Genomic DNA, 20,449 nt, shown 5'->3' on the forward strand with positions numbered 1-20,449 from the left:
TTATTGATTCTATAGTACATCTTTAGCTTTTAACACTCCGTTAACTTTTTATATAACTAATCTATATTCCAAAAAGACAGAACCATTGCAAGTTACAAACAAAACTGTTAGTTATTGTATAGTTGATGTTAATGTTTTATTTAGTGTGTTATAAATGGACTATTTTCTAAAAAATGTTTGTATTCTAGTTAAAATCTTTTAAAATGTTTTCTAAGAAAAAAGGGTTTAGCTCATTGCACAGCCACATCCTAGTTATCGCTTTCACTTCACTTAAAAATATAACTTTTGAACTTGAAATTGAAGTCATTGAACTTAAAATTTGAACGAAGTCACGTGACATTCATTTGTTCACTTTGCGTACGCATTCGTTTCGTTTACACAAACGATTTCGAAAACTGTTATATTTTTGGAAATGAATTTGAAAGCCGTTAGAAATTTGAAATAATTGAGACATGTCATTTTCAAATTTATATAACTTTTTAAGATTTTGAAAACCGGCTCACAACTCTTAGCGACGCCGATACTTCGTCTTCGACTTCGAAACATGTCGACCTCTATTGTTTTATCTCTAATTCATATTAATGAAGCTTTATTTGCAAGACACCAATGCTTTGCAAAGAAGGCCAAAGGTACAATGTGGCCGCAGGTGATTGCTTTTAATAATATAATTGTTTCTTCCATTTCTGCTGTTTTTCTCTAAATGTAATTCTGTTACTTAAATGTATTTTCTGTTTCTACCTTTTTCATGTATTCGGAGTTTTTAAAACTTTTTCATAATTTGTTATTCTGTTTTATAAAATCTTACTTTTAAAAAATGTCACATCTATATATAGAGTGAGAAATATATTTAACAGAATTAAAATGCAAACCGAGATTAATTTAAATTTTTTTACCCACTGTTTTAGCCAACTACCGTAAAATTAGTTATTAATAATTAAACTTTAAAGGCATAAGGAAACTGGTCAAACACGGTTTTTTTCGAAAACGAAAACTAATTACAAGTCTTAAAATCATAATATATATTAACTGTTATCATAAAATATACAAATAAATAACTATGCCAACAGAAGAGGAATCATATATTAAGTGTATTTTTTAACTTTATGTTTTCGCAAAGCATGAAGTTTAGTCAAGAATATTTACAAAAACAAAGTTGTCAGAAGACATAAATGAAAAACTTACCGCAAAATTCTGCATTTCAGAAAAGTCCATAAAATAACAAAATAATATCAACCAAAAAATTTAAAAAATAAAAATTATCAATAAAAACAAACGAATAAAAACTGAATAAAACTTCAATAAAAAACCAAGTTTACATAAAACTTTTAAAATGGCGAATTTTAGAATATCTTTTTTTTTTTAAATTAGGAACGGTTTTAATCAACTTACAATTTTCTCAGGTAGAACTTAATGTCCGCATACGAACTGATGGTGGGACATTCCTAAGTATAACTGGCTGAATTGACGCAGGAATTGAGTCTTTCTGATTGCGCCCACCTGGACACCAAGCCCTGAGTTACAAAAAAGCAATAATCGTGTTAATAAAAGTACGGCTTGTTATTCAAAGAATGATGAGCCGTATTTAAAATTTTTTTTTAAATATATATATAATAACACCTTTGAGTTAGAGCGGGTGAACAAGGACGTGGTGATTTCACTCTCTTTTCTTTCCAATTTTCAAATGCTCGTTGAGATTGCTGTTTCTTCTCCATCTTTTCAAGCTCAGCTTCACTCTCTTTCTTACTTGCTTCTTTTTGTTCTTTTATCTTCTTTTTCAATAATTCATCTTTTTGCTGTTTCCTTTACAAAGTTTTCATCAAAATAATTATCAGACGCATTTTTTTTAAAGCTTCAGCATTACTATATTAACCGTAAAGTCATCCGATTAGTTATTTTGATTTCACCTACGATTATAATTATCAAGAACATTTACCAGTTTTCAAAAACTTTCTTTGCATCGGATGCTTTTTCTAAACTCTGTTCGAGCTCTTCCTTTTTCTTCTTTGCTTCTTCTTGCTGCTTTTTCTTGCTCTCTTTCTAAATACATTTTTTTTTTTAAAAAAAAAAAAAAAAAAACTTACAAAAAAGATTTTTGTTTTTAAAAGGATTATCATAAAACCTAAATTTGTAATCTTACATACAATATTACTATGGTTTTTCTCGTTTGAATAAGGAAGACAATTTAGTTTAAAAACAAAGAATGATGTTCAAAAATGAAATCAAAACTCAATAAAAAAAAATGCAACCGTAATTAACGTAATGTAAAAATAGGTTTAAAGTTAACCATAATGCGATCATCTTTATTTTCTTTCCAATTATCAAAAGCTTTTTTTGAGTCTTTAGTTTTCTGAAGTTTTTCCTCTTCTAGCTCTTTGTCCTTATTTTCTTTTTCCTTTTTTTTTAGTGTCTTTTTTTTCAGCTGTTCACTCTTAGTCTCTGTCCATGCTTCAAATGATTTCCTAGCCTAAAACGTTTGTACAGTTCATTCAAGTAGAAGTAAATGTGTTTATTTAAATGTGTGTTTTCACACACACACATAAATATTTAATAAATATATAAAGCAAGAGTATTAACAAGTCCAAAACAAAAAAGGTAATAGAAAATCAAAGAACAAATATTTTACATCAACTCTAAGTACAAAAAAAGTATGATACAAACTAAAATAAATTTAAAAAAAAAAAATGTTTTTTGAGATATTCTTTTCTTTTAAAGGAAAATAGTTTGGTTTTGTGTTTGAGCCAATCAAAATATGCTATACATTGCAAAAAAGAAAATTCCATAAAAAATACCAATAACTTTCTTTCTTCTTCCTTTGCGCGCTTTTCATCTTCTTCCTTCTGTGTTATTTTGCACTTTTCTTTTTGAATTTCTTTTGTAAAGGAATGTTTTCTTTGCAACCATTCATAGTAAACTTGCTCTCGAAGTAAAACTGAATTTAACTGCTCACTACATGTTGGAGTTGGAGACAATGGTTTGATGTTGCTGTGTGAAAGCAAAAGTAAAACTATGTTAGCAGATATCTCAAAAAAAAATATTGTTAATTCCAATTTCTAGAATTCAAAAATAACATAAACCTGATATTTGTGAATGAAAGAGATTTTTTGGGGGTTTGAGCTGATTTAGGTCGTTGTTTCTTAAGAGCATCATCTCCAGCTGAGTTGACCAGAGTGATTTTTGTGGCATCTTTAATTGGAAGCGTAGCTTTCAATGGTAATAATTTAGAAGAACTTTGCGATTTATCTAAAATCAAATGATTAAATTATAAAAATATAATAAAAAACTATGTATATTGGTGCATAACTTGAGACTTTAAGCCATTTAAAATTGGTTTAAAAAAGTTACCTTGATGTATACACCAAATCAACTTTTTAAACTTTAATATTGTTTCAAGATTTTGTGACTAAATATTACTTAACTAACAAGATAATTGCAATTTAAAATTGCATATAAATGTAAATCTCAATTCATAATGGATTTTTAAAAGAACTTTCTTTTTTATAAATTATGAAACAAAATTAATACCTGCTCTTTCCATTTTTTGTTTCTTTACAAGTTCATCTCTCTGCAAATGCTGAGACTTACTTTCAAAAGTTTTTTTAGATTGTGAAACAAATATTTCTTCAACTTCATTTTGGTCATCAGCATTCTTCTTTTTTATAATTAAATCAGTTTCCTCCTTCTTCATTTTCATCTTTGGCTTTGTTAATTCATCTTCATTTGGGAAGTTTGACTGATGTAATAACTCATTTTTTTTACTTTCAAAATTAGACTGACGCTGCAATTTTTTACTTTTTAAATCAACTTCTTTATCTAAAATACTTTGTTTGCTTAGGTTCCCTTTTATATTATTAGATGGACTTCCTGCTTCTTTACCTGTATTTCTAAAAAAATTTTCTTTCATATGAGAACTATCGTCTTCTGGGAATGACTTTTGAGATACGCTGCTTCGTTTTGGTGACCCAATTTTTTTCGTACTTCGGTCATGAGTGAAATTATCAAAACTTAGCTCTCTATTGACTTTTTCTGTTGATTCAATATTCTCCTTATCAACTATATTTTTATTAGATTTGTTAAAAGATTGACTCTTGCTTAAACTTGCTTTTGTTTTTACTGACCGTCCAGGAGTTTCTATTGTTTCAAAAATAGTGCCACCTTGATGAGCTCGACTATTATTAACAGTATGTTCTTTTAAGGTTTGATCAAGTTTTTCCATAGATTTCCTGCTATGTCCATCATTTTGCTCAAACTTATTGTTGCTAAATTTTTCATTAAAATTTAAGCTTTCATTTGATTTGCTTTTTTGTTTGTCAATGAGATCATTGCTTTTATTTTCCTTGGTTTTAGAATGCTTTATTTCATCAAATGGAGACTGGAAAGTGGAATGTTTTTTATTTACAGAATCTTTTTCTTTGAAACTCAAGTTTTCATTTGATTTGGATTTTTGCTTTTCAGTATTTTTAAAATCTTTAACATCATCATCTGGAGGTTTTGAAGAGTGTTTTTTAACATCTGAATCATTTTTTTCTTTTATGCTTAGACTTTCATTTGATTTTCTTTTCTGTTTTTCAATTGGATCATCCTTTTTATTTTCCTGTTTTTTTAACTGCGCCATATCATCAGTTGGAAACTGTGAATTTTTTTTTTTTACAGAACCATCTTTTTCTTTAAAATCTAAATGTTCATTTGATTTTGCTTTTTGTATTTCAATTGAAGGGTGATGTCTAGTTTCTTTGTTTTTTGTTAAAGAAGATTTTTCAAAGCTTTTAGCTTTATTTTCATTTAATGATTCTTTTGTAGACACATGGTTTACAGCATTATTTACATCATGTGAGTGAAACTTTGGGTTTGAGTTGTGAACTTCATTTAAACTTTTAAATTTGTCAACAAAATTAAACTCATTTTGATTTCCACTGGTCAAAGTTTTATCACTACTAAGAGATATTTTTTTCTGATTCGTCTCCTTAAAAGGATTATTACCTTGCTCATCTTTTTTAATTTTTTTTTCATCAATAGGACTCTGTGCCTTTGAACCTTTTTCTTGGTTTAGATGAGATTTCTCAAAGTTTTTAGCAACCTTATCATTTAAATCTTTTTGAGAGAAAAGATTTAAATGATTATGACCATCATCTAAATTTCTTTTTTGAAAGGGCAAAGATTCATGATCTTTTCTTGGAACTTCACTATGAAACTTGTTTGTAAAATTATCTTCACTTTTAACACTTTGATGATTGTTTTGAGCACTTTGATGATTATTTTGCACACTTTGACTATTATTGTTTAAGGAGTTACCGTATGTGCTATAAAACTTGTCTAGGATACTATTTGAACTAGTAGTTGTAACTTTAGCATCACTAGTGTGAACATTTAACGTATCCATTTTAAAGCTATTCTTTTCACTTTTAATGTTGTTAAACATCCCTGACATGCTAGAACTTGTGTCTAAAGGTGCAGCTTCATTCAGTAGAATTTTCTTACTTTCATTGCTGCCATATGCCTTATTAAATCTTTCTAAAATTGAAGAACCTCTCTCATCTGATTCATTTGGTGTGATAACCTTTAAGTGTTTATCCTTAGAATGTGTATCTATACTGTTAAAGTGATCCATAATGTTTTCAGATTTCATATTTAGACTGTTAGCAGCATGTGAGTAAGCTAAGTTCTGATGAATATTGACTTATAATTTTAAGTATATAAATATACTTCAAATAAACTAGGAGAAATTAATATTATAGTCTATCATTTTGAAGGGAAATGAGTGTGAGTAGAAGTAATAACCATTAAAATAATCTAGCTTCTTGGATTTTGTAGCGTAGTTTTTCAATGCTCTATTAATATCTGAATTTCTGTTAATCAATAATTTTTAATATGATAACTTAAAACCAAGTGACTGACTATCCTCTACTGATCTTGAAAGAAGCCTAAAACAGAACTTTAAAGAGTTATTATATTCAAATGGTTATGTTTTAGTTTAATAAATATTCATTATTCAATTGCTTTAAAAATACTATACTATTAAAAAATATATTACTTTGCTCTATTCAAACTACATTTGACATTTAAATTAAACTTAGATTTAAATTAAATAGCTAAAATGAATAGAGAATAAAATCTATTTAAATTAAAAATTTAACCTTTATTCTCCAAGACATTTTGCTAGAAAATTTATTTGCACTACTGACATATGAACACATCTGTGATGATTCAGCAATTTATTGAAAATATTTTTAGAATTTAAATACAAAAAGACTTAACACAGTAAACTCTCTTTGTATTTTAATCTTTATAATTTTTTTTTATGACAGTAGTACTTTGAAACCTTTGAAAAGGAGACCAGACAACTCAGTTTGAATTTGCTTATCAAAATGTATATTTCAAAAAAGTCCTAGGAATACAGGACTAAGCTGTATTTTATATTGTACATTAATACAAACTTAAAAACTATTATTCAAGAAATTTAATAAATATTCTCCACATTTCAGTCTTAACATATAAATGGTTTTATTTACATAACTCTTGACATGACATGACTACAAACTCATTGTAAAAGATCTGTAATTTTCTTTTCTTTCTTTTTTTTTTTTTTTATTTTTTTTATTTTTATTCATTTTTGTTTTTATACATTCATATTTTATAAAACATTTTGAAATACTCAGTTCTTACCAAATGATACTTCACTTCTTAACTTAATGATTTTTTTCTAATACATGTTTTCAATTAGCTATGGTTTTATCAGAAGTTGCTTTATAAAATATTAAACAACAGAATTTAAGCATACAGTAATTCTTTTATTTATTAATAATACATTCATTTTAAATTTCTAATATTTTTGGTCATATAGAAATTTATTTGTTTGCGCGGTAAGGAAATTCTGGTCATGCAAAGAATTAAATATTTAGTCGTAAGTTACTTAATTCAATGTAAACGTTAAACATTTTTATTGATTTGAACATTAAAACTTTGCACTTACTTTATTAACATTACATCCAAATAACAGTAGTATCACCAAATTATAGTTCTGTAGCTTTAATAAAGTTTTAATACCAGGTTAAAAAAAAATTCTGTTTTATTTTGTTTTGTAACAACCTCATTGTAGTAAAAACATATTTCAGACTTCACTCTAAGTTAGATCCAGGCTTCTTGCAATGTATCAAGAGCTTTAAGTCCCACATATGGATTCCACACATGGCCTTCTATAATAACAGGCCTTGACATCACGCAAAAAAGTTGTTTGACTGAAGGCCGATTTATAATACTCCTTTTACATTTTGATTTTTTACTTTAAGCGAAGTCTGCATTGCGCCTTTTTTTTGTAATTTATGAAATTCTATTGGTTAATAAGTTATATAAAGCAACTTTAGGACGTAACAGCTAACTGTAAACTGTAATAACAAACAGTTTATAAGGTTGTATTAATATTGTCGAATTAATAAGTTATTTTACCAGTTTAAAAAATGCCTTTAAAATGTTGTGTACCGCTCTGCAAGTCGAACTATCACTCAACTGAAACGAAAATCTCGATTTATAAGTTTCCAAAGGATCCAGAGGAAAGGAAAAGATGGAGTGATGCAATCCCAAGAGCAAATTTTATTGTCACTGACTACACAGCAGTATGTCGACTGCATTGGCCAGATGATGCACCTTTTGTAACTAAATATGGAAAACAACGACCGTTAAACTCACCATCTATCTTTAAAAAAATACCATCAAGTTGTTTACCAACACCACCAAACAAAGCACGAAAAACCATGGCAGCAAGCGGATTTCGAAATGTTTTACCAGATGAGTTAAATGTCTTTCTAAAAGATGATACACTTGTATTTGATGATATTCAATCTATGTTCATTAATAGCAATGATTGTATTGTTTTTCAGCTCAATGAAAAAAGTTTACACATACAGTCAAAAATTTTCAAACTTGGTGTTCCTTTATTTCTTATGGAAATTTTTGATGATTTTTCGTTTGTTGCTTATCACAATGGCACCACTTGTAATATTTCATCTTTAACTACAAACAGGTTAACATTAATAAAAACAAAATCTGCTTTATTTGAAGCAATTAGATTTTTAAAGTCTAAAGAAAGTTCTCACCAGTCTAATGTTCTATTTGAGCACCTTAGTGCCATGAGAAAGGTTAATGTAGGTGAAATTTTATATACCCCAGATATTATATGTAGGGCATATGAATATTTTGCAATGCGACGAAGTTTGTATGACCGTTTGTGCATTGACTACAAGTTGCCAAGTATTCGAACTCTAACACGGCTGACCTCAAAAATTAGCTCAATGGATGACTTAAACTTCATAAACAGTATTCTTATGAATACAGATCCAATGAAAAGAACTTGTATTCTTTTAATTGATGAAGTATATGTTAAAGCTTCACTTCTTTATCAAAGAGGTACTTTGTTTGGTCATGCAGTAAATCACCCTGAAAAGTTGGCTACAACAATTTTATCATTTATGATAAAATGTCTTTTTGGAGGTCCAGAATTTATATGTAGAGCTCAACCTGTTGCAACTCTTTCAGCTGAATTTCAATTTGCACAATGTCAACCAATTGTTGATACAATAAATAATATTGATAATGGTAGGGCATTAGCAATAATAACTGATGGTAACCGAATAAATCAGCGATTTTTTAAAACATTTAAAACAGTTGAAAGTAAAACATGGTTATCAACATCAGGTACATTTTTATTATATGATTATGTGCATCTTTTAAAATCTATACGAAACAATTGGTTAACAGAAAAGACTGGTCAGCTTCAATTTTTGCATAATGGAGCACTTTTCTTGGCTAAGTGGAGTGATTTAGAAATGTTATATAAAGCTGAGTGCAATAGTCTTTTTAAACTTTCTAGACTTACAGCTAAATCAGTTTATCCAAAACCAATAGAGAGACAGTCTGTAAAGTTGTGTTTGTGTGTTTTTTGTGAAGAAACAGTTGCTGCTTTTAGAACACACCCAGACATTGAAAATAAAGCTTTTGAAAGTACTGCCATATTTATAGAAAAAGTTATTTCTTTTTGGAGTGTTGTCAATGTCAAAGTACCTGGTGCTAGCATTCGCTTTAGAAATGAATTGTGTGGTGAAATCCACTCAGTTGATGATCCACAGTTACAAATACTACATGAAACTGCTGAACTGTCAAATTTTATGAAGCCTTCTGGTAAACGAGTCAAACAGCTTTCACAAGATACCAGTATAGCAATTGCACATACATGCTATGGCTTAATTGATTTAGTGAAAACGTTGTTAAGTAATGGAGCCAAATATGTTTTGTTAGGTTGGTTTTCAACAGATCCAATTGAAAAAGCTTTTTCTAAGCTTCGACAGGGATCAGGAGGGACCTATTTTGTAAATGCTAAATCTGTAATTGAAAAAATACATATTCAACATACCAAATTGTCTTTAAAACTAGATATTGTTGTAGATGGCATTGATGGTCATACTTGTGACATATGTTGCAGAGATACTTCTACTGATGAAAAAGAATTGCTGGATAATTTGCATAATCTTGAAAGCTCAGTTAATCAGTCAACATTAATAGCTATAGTTTACATGGCTGGCTATGTGCAAAAAAGTGAAATAAAAATTTATGATGATACAACAAATTATTATTACAAATATGGAAATTATCTGAATAGTCTAAACAGGGGTGGACTTCAAATCCCTACTGATACTCTTGTCCAATGGTCATTATTTTGCTTTCTATTTTTTCAAGGTGCCACTGGGCCTTTTTGCAGGACTTTTTGTATTACTCAGTTTCAGTTTATAGCAGCTAAGTATGGACTTAAAATAACAAAAAAGCAATGCAGAGTATATTCCAATATTTTGCTAAAGAATCATGCACTTATCACCACTCCTAGTAGTAACAGAGAGTCAAGGATGAAAATACTGAAGTTATCGTAATTTTTGTGAATTTTTAGTTTTAAATTTTTAAAATTTTTTTGTTACACTTTTTATCTTCTTTTTTTTTAAAGCTTATATATGTATATACACACACACACACACACACACACACACACACACACACACACACACACACACACACAACACACATAAAAAGATTGTTTTTGTTGGATGGATTTTTTGTTGATCATTTTCATCGTTATATTTAAGTTTTTAGTTATCCATACTTTTTGTTAATTACAGAATTGTATTTAAAGAAAATAATTACCAACGGGTTTTATTTTTGTTTATGTTTTTAGTCTTCAAATCGTGTTAATTATAACATTGTTATTATTCTGGCAACGCGAAATACCGTAAAATATATCGATTTTTGAACTGCTGTTATTTTTTCTCTAATAATTTTATTTTTGTTAGAAATTTATATGAGAAAACAACCACTCTAACATTAATTTGCCTTTATAAAACGTGTATCGATTTAAGTAACAAAATTTTTAATCGGCCTTCAGTTTTTGCGGCCTCTTGCGCGATGTCAAGGCCTGTTATTATAGATGGCCATGATTCCACACAATGATATATTATTAATAGTATATCATTGATCTGATATCAATCCCATTTCTTAAAAAAATTTTTTAAAGATCCCATGAATAAAATAAAAAAAGAACTTTTTACCGAAAATTGGGATAAACTTTTGAAGGTACCGCTAAAAGATGTTTTTAAACAAATTAATTTAACAAGAAATTTGGAGCCGTCTTGTAATAACTAGGCGGCTCTAAATTTCTTTAATAACTATGAATTGACTTTGTGGGCCTAGATGTAGGGATGGAACACCAAGCTTTAATTTCCTTAAACTACTTTAATTTCAAAAAGTTGAAAAAAAAAAAAAAAGATCAAAAGATTTCAATATAAACGTGTTTGATGTGGTTAAAAGTGTAGCAACCGCTTACTTTTACTACATTAACTTCATAAAAGAAAGAAAGATGTATGCGTTTTATTTGTAAGCAAAATAAAATAGTAAATAATGACTTCAAAAACAATAAGTAAAAAAACATTCCTCCAAAGAAAAAAGAGAATATGGATTCTAATTTAAATGTATGTTATGTTGCTACTGATTACAGAAGCAAAAGACTACGTCATTGTCAAGCATTTTTAGACGTAAAGATAGGCTTTTGTACTCAAAGATAGCGTTATTAAAAAATGCGTTATGCCAATCAATCTAACGTCGTCCTGTAAACGTTTTTTTTTTAAACATAGACCTGTTAAAATCCCAATCCTATAAAATCAAAATAATCTACGTAATTACAAAATACAAATATTCTTGGTATTTTGGTTGGCCGGAAAAAAAGTATTTGGGTAAATTTTTAATGTTGAGATTTTCTTACTATTCATTGTTCGAGTTTGAAACTACAAGTCACTCTTGCAGTTACAAACTGGAACAATCAAAAGTAAGAAAAATGTATTCAACGGTCCACGAAGCCATTTACTTGCAAACTAAAATGCTCTTAACAGTTTTCTGAATTAATCTTCAAATAAAGCATAACAAACTTTATATATGTTACTCTTAAGTAATATCTAATAAAGTAAAACGTTTCGAAAATAAAACTTTCGAAAGTTTCGTTAATTACTGAGAAAAGTGTTCAATTGGTAAATTCGCTCTGCAAATCTTGCTTAGTAACCCAGCAGCACTGCTTTTGTGATGCTAGTCGTATTTGGCTGATGAGCACAAGTTTCTAAGGCAGGTAAACTCTTCCGGACGGCAACCATTTCCCCGATTATCCTATAAATTCAATATTCTTTAGCGTATGATAATCATGTTGTTTCAACATGATATCATACGCTAAAGGAACAAGAACCATTCCAGTTTGTTGATGTGGCTTTTCAACATATTCTATGACTTAATACTGCCATAATAAGTCTTAGAACAAATCTTTTTGAGCCCTTACTCTTAGTGACAAAGATAGCAAAGTTGCGATAAAACGCACAAGCACTAGAAACCAACTCACAGTACAAAAGATGCCGTGGAAACGATATCTGCTGTTTTAAATATCCAAATGATCTTGGCTTACAAGTCAATAGACATCTCAATATTCAATAAAATTGTTTTGTTTTTTTAATCTAAATGCGTATTGTCAAATAAAAAGCATTTAACACATTTAAAATCATGTTCAATAAAAGAAGATTTTGAAGCTGGAGATCAATTCTTACAAAAGATTATGTTAAAGTTAGGATATCAGATAAAAAAAAGATAGCTAAGCAACTAATAGGCTATTTTTAGCTTGACAAGAACGCGTGTCTTCTTGAACTTTGTTTTCTTTAGAGAGATAAATGACAGCTTTGGTTCTTGAATAATCGCTTTACAGGGCCAACTCAAAAACAGCTCTGCAAGCATTTTCTGAGCTGACCATCAATTCCAATCATAGCTTTTTCCAACTCGAACCAATCAGCAATGTCTACAACACAAACTTTATCAGAGTTGCATTTTTAGGCTCAAAATGGTCAATAACGGATAGCATTGGATCGGATTAATCTGATCTTGATCAAATGATCAAGATCAGATTGATCATTAACTACCACAACTCAAGCTGCAACTATTACAACTGAATCACCAACCACCACAACTGTAGCTCCAACTACCACAACTCAAGCTGCAACTACTACTACTCAAGCTACAACTACCACAACTCAAGCTGCAACTACAACAACTGATTCACCAACCACCACAACTCAAGCTGCAACTACCACAACTGTAGCTCCAACTGCCACAACTGTAGTTCCAACTACTACAACTCAAGCTACAACTACTACAACTCAAGCTGCAACTACAACAACTGATTCACCAACCACCACAGCTGTAGCTCCAACTACCACAACTGTAGCTCCAACTACCACAACTCAAGCAGCAACTGCTATAAATCAAGTTACTACAACTGTTTCAGCAACTACCACAACTCAAGCTTTAAATACCACAAGTGAATCCTAAACAACTTCTATTTGAATTGTTTACAGTTGCTTAATTTTTTTCTATACTTCTTTTAACTTCTTTTTTTTTTCTGTTTAATATCAGATTTAATATCAGAATAAAGATCGGATTTGCTAGGGAAAACGGGCTAAATCTCTGACATCAACATGAGATGATAAAAAAAAACAACAAAAGATGCTCGAATGATGTGGAGTACAGATGTGCCCTGTTCAGTTCGTTAACTACTATTGACCTAATAGTATATTTAAATGGGAAACAATTCAAGCTTGATTCTAGTTTGGGTCGGTATGGGCTAGACATAAGCCAATTTGTGCAGACCTTTAACATGGGGTTTTTGTCATCAAAACAAAACTTAAAAGTTATCTTTTAATCAATACAATATACATAAAAGTAAAAGTAGAAAAAGAAAAGAAATCATAAAAACGATCTAACTCATAATTTTACAAATTGAAAAAAAAACAAAAAAAACAACAAAACAAAATCGGTGGAACAAAGAGTCATTTTTTGGAATACTTCTGTTAAAACTTGAAAGAAAGAAAAAGCATATAAACATGATTAAACAATTCTCTAAAACCTTGTCTTGAAAGCAGCTTTAAAAGTTTGTCTTAAACTTTAACGTAAAGCAACTTCTCATAAGTTGTCTTTGCATTGTTCCTTAGCCAATTCACGCAAACCAATTTCTCAATGATGCACCCAAAATGCCAAAATGAGAAAAGACAGCAACAAGACGACGTTGTATTTATATCGCGAGCAAATGCACTTCCAAAAATCAACAAGTTGTCCCTAAAACAAAAAAACAACGATTTTTTATTTGAAATAAAACAAAACTGCTTATACATGGACTATTTATTAAACCATTTATATTGTCGCAAGTTTTTAAGAAACTGGTTCTCATTTAAGTAAATCTCAAAATCACTCACCTGTGAAGAAAATGACTTCCACCTCAGTTCTTGAAGAACATTGATGTACTTTGTAAACGTGTTCATAGAAACCTTTATGGTTTAGCAAAACGTATTTAACTTTTAAAATGCTGCCATTAACGTTATTGCTCTCGTCAAGATCGACAAGCTGCAAAGCACTTTTCTCATCCAAATTGTTTCTGAAACTCCATTCAGATTTTCCGTAAACGTTTGCCATTACTTCAAAGGAGATATTACTCCCTTTTTTTACATAGATTTTACTCGTTGTCCTAAGTTCCATATATATATATATATATATATATATTTAATATATGAACTTCAATAAATACGAATTCTCTCAATACTAATTTTTTATTTTATCTAAGAAATTTTCGCTAGATTATTGATACTAGCATCTTCAGCTTTAATTACAAATATTATTAAATTAAATTACAAACAAACATTAACGGTAATGTCACGTTTTAATGGCTTCTTTAAACTTCGCTTTAGTTGGGCTTCTTTAATATTTCGTAGGTATAAAAAGTATGGCGTCCAGAATTGCGTTTTTACATATTGACCGTCATCTAAATTCATACCTCCATTTTTAGGTCCGCATTTGTTGAACTGAATTTCGATTGCCTCTCGAACTTTTCTTTCAAATTTTTTGGGTTCTACTTTTAGCGTCTTTACTTGATCCCATTTTATATTACCTGAACATTTAATTTTATGATGGCCAATTGCATATTGTTCTAATTTTTCTTCAAAAACATTTTTTTGGTGTTGTTTTGTTCTTGTTGCTATTTTCATTTTTGTTTCACCGATGTATTTTTGTTTACACTCGCATTTTATTAGGTATACTCCGGGATGGCTATTTGATGGTAGTTTTGTTTTGTTGCGCGAAGTTAGTAAAGATTTAAGATTTGCACTGGATTTAAAGACTGCCCTGTAACCTGCTTTCCTAAAGATTTTTCGAAGTTTTGGTGATAATACTGGGATCCACGGTAGTGATATAGTTGGCATAGTTGCTTTGTTGTTAGATAAAACTATTTCATTATTTGAGTGTCGTTTTTTTATAACAATATTTGCAAGGTCTTGTAATTTCTTCTTTTCGTATCCATTTTCAGCAAACACATTTATTAGGAAATCGATTTCTTTATTTAAAAATTTTTCAGAGCAAATTGATAAAGCTCTATGAATAAATCCTTTAAATATTCCTTCCAAGATTTACAACAGTATCAAATTTCGAAAGAAGAAATTTATTTCTATGTCTGCATTTTGAAACCAATTCGTTCTTCTTATTCAATAAGGTACCTTCATTAAACATAATAATCATGTACTTCTCATTGAATAAGAAGAACGAATTGGTTTCAAAATGCAGCAATAGAAATAAATTTCTTCTTTCGAAATTTGATACTGTTGATTAGGCCTATGTTATTTCTTTTTTTTCTTTTCTTTCTTTCTTTCCTTTCTTTTCTTTCTTTCTTTTCGTTCTTTTCTTTCTTTTCTTTCTTTCCTTTTCTTTTCTTTTCTTTTCTTTTCTTTTCTTTTCTTTTCTTTTCTTTCTTTTCTTTTCTTTATTTCTCTATTGCTTTCTTTCATTTCTTTACTTCTTTATTGCTTTCTTTCTTTCTTTCTTTTCCTCCTCTTTTTCCTAATATGACGTCAGAGCACACGATACAGTAATTTTTGCAATTTGTAACGGTTTTTATAGATTTTTGATTTGTATTTCATGGCTGATGATTGCCGCTAGGCATGAAACTTTAAGTACCATACATAGTTGTTGTTTCTTCGTTTTATATATATATATTTATTGCTCTATTTATACAAAATATTGAGCACTCTTATACGAACAAGAGATATTGTATTTGAAAATAATACATCTTGAAATAGCTATATATATATATATATATATATATATATATATATTAAGGTGAGTCGAAATGTAAAAAATATTAAGTTGGAGATCCTGTACATGTCTAAAAAGTTGCTTTTTGATGTTCTCGTTTGAAAAAACCTCACTTTTTATTTTATGGACAGTGTCTACAGGTCCCAACTCTGTCTAGAAAGACTACATAAATACTCAATGTTAGTGTAATGTATTGCAATGTATTACAAATTAAAAAGAATGTAAACTGTAACGAATCAATGTTAAACAGCAACAATACAAAATTGTTTAACCTAACTGTTAAAAAAATCTTTCTTGCTTTCTATTTTTGGTATCTCTAATCTGGATTTCTTACTCTGTAACACCATGCCATGATGGGACTTTCTTCCATGAACTTTACAGCTCGCAGCGCTAACGTCTTTAATTGTTCTCTCTACTGCCTGTGAATGACATGGAACATCGGGCAGTAGTATTGGATGTGTGTAAGTAAGTTGATCATTTGAAAGGTGTGATAGCATCGGAGGAGACGTAACATTACTCTGGTCCCAGTCAATCATGTTAATGAACGATGTCGCAGCCAGATTTAATGTTATATCCTTCTTATCAAAGACGCGAACCGGTATGTTACTATTAGTCTGCTTCTCTTTTGCTCTTATTATTTGTTCTACTGAAAAACGACGAATTTCCAAATCACTATCACTAACTGCAGCTAACAGAATATTTTCAGCATGCGCAAATTAGCAGTTATTTTCGAGAACAGGACAAACCACAGCCTGATCTAATGCATCAAGTTCCTGAAACAACTGAACTAAGTAAAAGAAGTTGTTAGCACCATTTTGGCAAGAAGAATTTGATTTGATTTTGAACCAAGAGGGTCCGTAAAAGTTTAAAATGAAATGCGTTACTCTTCTGAGAGGTTCAGATGCCACCTCTAGACATGTAGAGACGCAAAATCTTGTTGGCTTTCGTCAACCACCGAGCATGACTTATATTTCCAGGTAAACTCTTCTCGAGGAAATCAATATCTGTAGAAGCCTGACGTCCACGCTGTACTACTAGACATGCTTTCAAAAAATACAGCTGGTCGGTGCTAAGATTCTTCTTGACAGCTTCATCACAATCAGTCACCTTACCAGTAATTGGCAAATAATTAACGACAGGTAATTCATTCGGATCATATTCTAGAGCTGAGCTAATTGTACCTGTCGATGTGGAAGGTCCTGTAGTTCGAGCAAAATCCACGTCTGCCAAAAACCTTCTAAATTACAGCTCGTTACAGTGTAGAAGGCATACCAACCACTGTAATGGTCTACCTAAGTTCTCCTCCAATTTTCTTATGATTCCGTTGCTTTTTCCTGTATTATTATTATTTGTGCCATCACACACAACACCTTGAATGCTTTCTACGGAGTTTGTCTCTACAATAACTGACATTAACTCCTTTGTTATATCAGCAGCTTTACTACTTTCAGGAACTATGTAGTAAAAATGTATATATTTTCTGGATACGAGACAATACATTAGTGTTCTTCTTTTTTACTTCTTCTACAACCAAAACTCTCAACTAATGTAACGTCTTGTTTTCCATCAAAGCCTATACAGCACAATTCCTTATTGCTCTGCATATGTTATTCAACCAGAGTATCTCTCCATAAATTCCTTTGTCGACGTAGCTTTGAAGGATCAAGAATTGTTGGTGAAGACAACATACTGAGGTCTTTTAAAATAGCATTAACAATAAGACATGTATCTCTGTTGCTAATTTTGCATTGATCAACTGCTTTACATAATTTCTTGTACTTGTTTCTGTTCTGCACTGATAGTGTCTCTTCCTCTGATGTATAATTACTTTCAGACGTGTTACGCTCATCCTCGTCAATATCTTCCTCAGTTTCATATTCAACCTCTTTTGACTGTACTTCATCACACACTGATTTCATAAATTTGCGTTTTGGTCTCTTTGCCAGTGTTGCTGTCGTTTTTTTGTCTACTCCACCAATTATCATATTTCTAACAGTTTTCTGGTCAACCCAGAAATCCCACTCTATCAATGGAATTTTATTTGGCAGTGGGCTTGTGCATAAGTTCCAATCTCTAATGCCCGAATCAAAGCATTTGCAGGTACAAATGTCAAATAACTGCTTAAAAGAATTCAACTTCTCAGTGAACGTGTCTGATGTTCTTTTTGCATCTTGAATATTTTTCAAGTGTATGTACTTTATCCATAAGTCTTCTAATCCTAATGATTGTGCAATTCACTTCTATTGTGGGAATACTTGCTTTTGAATAAACACATTTCATTCTGTGTGCTAAAATTGAATATCTTTCTTGCAAGCTAATTTCTAATACTGTTTTCTGATTATAATAGAACGCCTTAATAACGTCTTCATATGATGGGATTTGATTTTCAGGAAGATCAACTAACTGTCCAAACAATGGATATTTAGTTTTACTTCGTGTACACATACTATCCATATTTAATATAATTTGTCTAAAATAATAAAAAAAACTACAACAAGTTATGTTTACAATAAATAAAAGCTGTTAAAACAATTTTTCATAAGAATTTAGTCAATAAATATTCCAATATTTATACAGACTATAATATGTTTAGCCCTCTCATAAATAGGCCTACATGTTAAATGAAGTGATCTTTCTACAGTCTAAACTATAGCATACTGTAGTATACATCTATATTAGCCTACTTGAATTTTACTAAAGATCTATTATTGCAAAGAAGAAAATAAAATTACAAAATAATATATTAGATATTTTGCTTGTTTCTAAAAAATCCAGCACATGGTTTGTTGCTAATGTTGGTGATGTCACATGTAAATAACGTTATAAAATTTATTCCATTTCTTTTTTAGCACTTGTAGTTAGGTGCTAAACCATTAGCCAATGCATTTTAGTCAATGATTTATAGTTGGTACGTATTTAGATTGTACTAAGGAAATGGTTAAAATACATCAAATAAAACTTTAATCAAAAGTTGGGACCCCTAATCGTTTCATAAAAAATCTTTAAATATTATTTTCATACTGTACTGATGCCAAGGCAACTTTTTGTTCATGTACAGGAAAGATAAAAAAATTCGACCCACCCTAATATATATATATATATATATATATATATATATATATATATATATATATATATATATATATATATATATATATATATATATATATATATATATAGGAGATGTCAGGAGACTTTATATGTAGCAACTGGCGTGTAAAAGTAAAATAGCATCTTCTTCGAAAATTCTCCAAAAGTCGACTTTACTAGAAGTTGAGTTTGTAAAACGTGTGATTTATATCATATAAAATCAATTAGTCTTACATATCTTGATCACTAAAGAATAAAGAGCGTTAATTTAAGTTATTTTGAAATACAGGTCGGCCCGAAAGTTTCAGAACCTTTTTTTTTTTTATTTATTCAGTGACTGTGCTTATGAAGCATCATTGTTTATGAATGTTAGTGAGAAGGTATACGTAACAACATAACAAATGCAGTTTTTTTATTAGTCTGTGTGCCCTTATTTGTACAGGAATAATCTGAAGTTCTTTCAGGATAGCGTTTTATAATGGCCTTGATATCATTTAGTTTTCAATTTCTCACTTTTTTAAAACTTAAATAACTACTGACCTTTTAAAGGTTGTGGATGACAAAACGCACTCTATTGCAAGCAATTCCGCACTTGCTCAATCATATTAAGATTAAGAGAATTTGGTTCATGTCAGCTATGCAGTGTGAGGTCTAACAGCATCTTGTTGGAGACACATTAACAACTATAGTGGATTGGCAAGGCGATTTTTTATGACTGCGTCATAAGCAGGCAGTTTTTATCTCGATAGCATTGTCTATTATCATTTTTCATTATCGTGAAGTGGGATTGCATTAACCATTCACACCTCATAACACAGCTCAAACATCAACACGAACCTTAAAAGCTGTCCCCACTCAGTTCTTGAAAATGAAAATATCTTGTAATAAAAAACTAAAAACTTTGGTAATCATAGATTCCTATTTTCTTCCATGCAGTATGATTTATAAATGTTTAATAATGACAGCAATAGAGTGTTCAGACTTTCTACATTTCAAAGGTAATTTATTGGTAAACACGAAATTGATCACTTCATAAACTAACTCCCGTAAGTCAAAATTGCTATAGTTAGATACTATTATTACCTGAGTTTTTATATAAAAATTAATCGCCATTAAGTTCCGATATAGAAAAGGATAACTTAAAAAAATTAACTAGGGCCTATATTTTAGGTTATTTGACCCAAAATGAAGAAGATACATGTCTTTGAAGTGGGGACTTCACGGTTTTTTTTTCCTAAAAACATAATGAAGTTAAAATGAAAAAATATTTGTTCCACGAAATCCTTTTTAGAGCTCATTTCATTCATAGCAACCGGCCTAAAATGGTGAAATAAACAAATATGGTGGAGCAAAGTCGAAATCCAATAATAGATTTCTTTCTTGTCTGCAATTTTTGGAAAATTAGAACTTAATTATAAAATTTTTCAACTAGTTTATTTTTATAACTTATCTTTAAAAATAAATTTTATTTTAACTAGTTTTTTTTCATAAGTCATCTTTAAAAATAAGAATCAAATATAAATTAGATAATTTAATGGAAAAACTCAATGGAATTTTAGTGATCAAAATGCTTTTCATAGTTATTCGAAAATTTGTTCAAACTTGAAAGTATGCAATGGACCAGTTTGGTCATCTTGTTTTGAAGTAAGTTCCAAAGAAATACTTA

General features: G+C 29.9%; 3 protein-coding genes across 10 annotated transcripts in view; 2 read left to right on the plus strand and 1 right to left on the minus strand.

Annotated features, from left to right (window-relative positions):
- Positions 1 to 1,350: 1,350 nt before the first annotated feature.
- Positions 1,351 to 7,234, minus strand: LOC145202361 (uncharacterized). 3 transcript variants are annotated; one of them, XM_090083434.1, is made up of 8 exons: positions 6,968 to 7,234; positions 3,523 to 5,918; positions 3,075 to 3,240; positions 2,790 to 2,982; positions 2,285 to 2,464; positions 1,934 to 2,037; positions 1,618 to 1,800; positions 1,351 to 1,511 (listed from the first exon to the last, which is right to left on the minus strand). In XM_090083434.1, the coding sequence occupies exons 2-8, from the start codon at positions 5,621 to 5,623 to the stop codon at positions 1,397 to 1,399; spliced, it is 3,042 nt and encodes a 1,013-aa protein (XP_089939560.1). In that variant the 5' UTR covers positions 5,624 to 5,918; positions 6,968 to 7,234; the 3' UTR covers positions 1,351 to 1,396. The 3 variants fall into 3 exon arrangements, with proteins under 3 accessions (XP_089939560.1, XP_089939561.1, XP_089939562.1); XM_090083435.1 differs by lacking the exon at positions 6,968 to 7,234 and adding an exon at positions 6,661 to 6,753; XM_090083436.1 differs by lacking the exon at positions 6,968 to 7,234 and adding an exon at positions 6,132 to 6,525.
- The window catches only part of LOC145198336 (cilia- and flagella-associated protein 43-like), a 34,724-nt gene continuing 21,123 nt past the window's right edge, over positions 6,849 to 20,449 (plus strand). For 2 of the 5 annotated variants that reach the window (XM_090083431.1, XM_090083432.1), the window contains exon 1: positions 20,244 to 20,427. In XM_090083431.1, the coding sequence (XP_089939557.1) occupies positions 20,399 to 20,427 (29 nt within the window). In that variant the 5' untranslated portion in view covers positions 20,244 to 20,398. Of the gene's footprint in view, positions 6,899 to 20,147; positions 20,166 to 20,243; positions 20,428 to 20,449 lie in introns of those variants that run through there. The other 3 variants (XM_090083429.1, XM_090083430.1, XM_090083428.1) reach the window with 3 other exon arrangements.
- LOC149891195 (uncharacterized) lies at positions 7,181 to 10,191 on the plus strand. 2 transcript variants are annotated; one of them, XM_090083438.1, is made up of 2 exons: positions 7,181 to 7,917; positions 8,482 to 10,191. In XM_090083438.1, exons 1-2 carry the CDS (start codon positions 7,452 to 7,454, stop codon positions 9,909 to 9,911), a joined length of 1,896 nt encoding a protein of 631 aa, XP_089939564.1. In that variant the 5' UTR covers positions 7,181 to 7,451; the 3' UTR covers positions 9,912 to 10,191. The 2 variants fall into 2 exon arrangements, with proteins under 2 accessions (XP_089939564.1, XP_089939563.1); XM_090083437.1 differs by having other exon boundaries at positions 7,298 to 10,191.

This window comes from Hydra viridissima, unplaced genomic scaffold, assembly GCF_058129835.1.
Source record: "Hydra viridissima isolate aposymbiotic clone 2 unplaced genomic scaffold, HvirCarnegie_v1 scaffold_3, whole genome shotgun sequence".
NCBI lineage: Eukaryota > Metazoa > Cnidaria > Hydrozoa > Anthoathecata > Hydridae > Hydra > Hydra viridissima.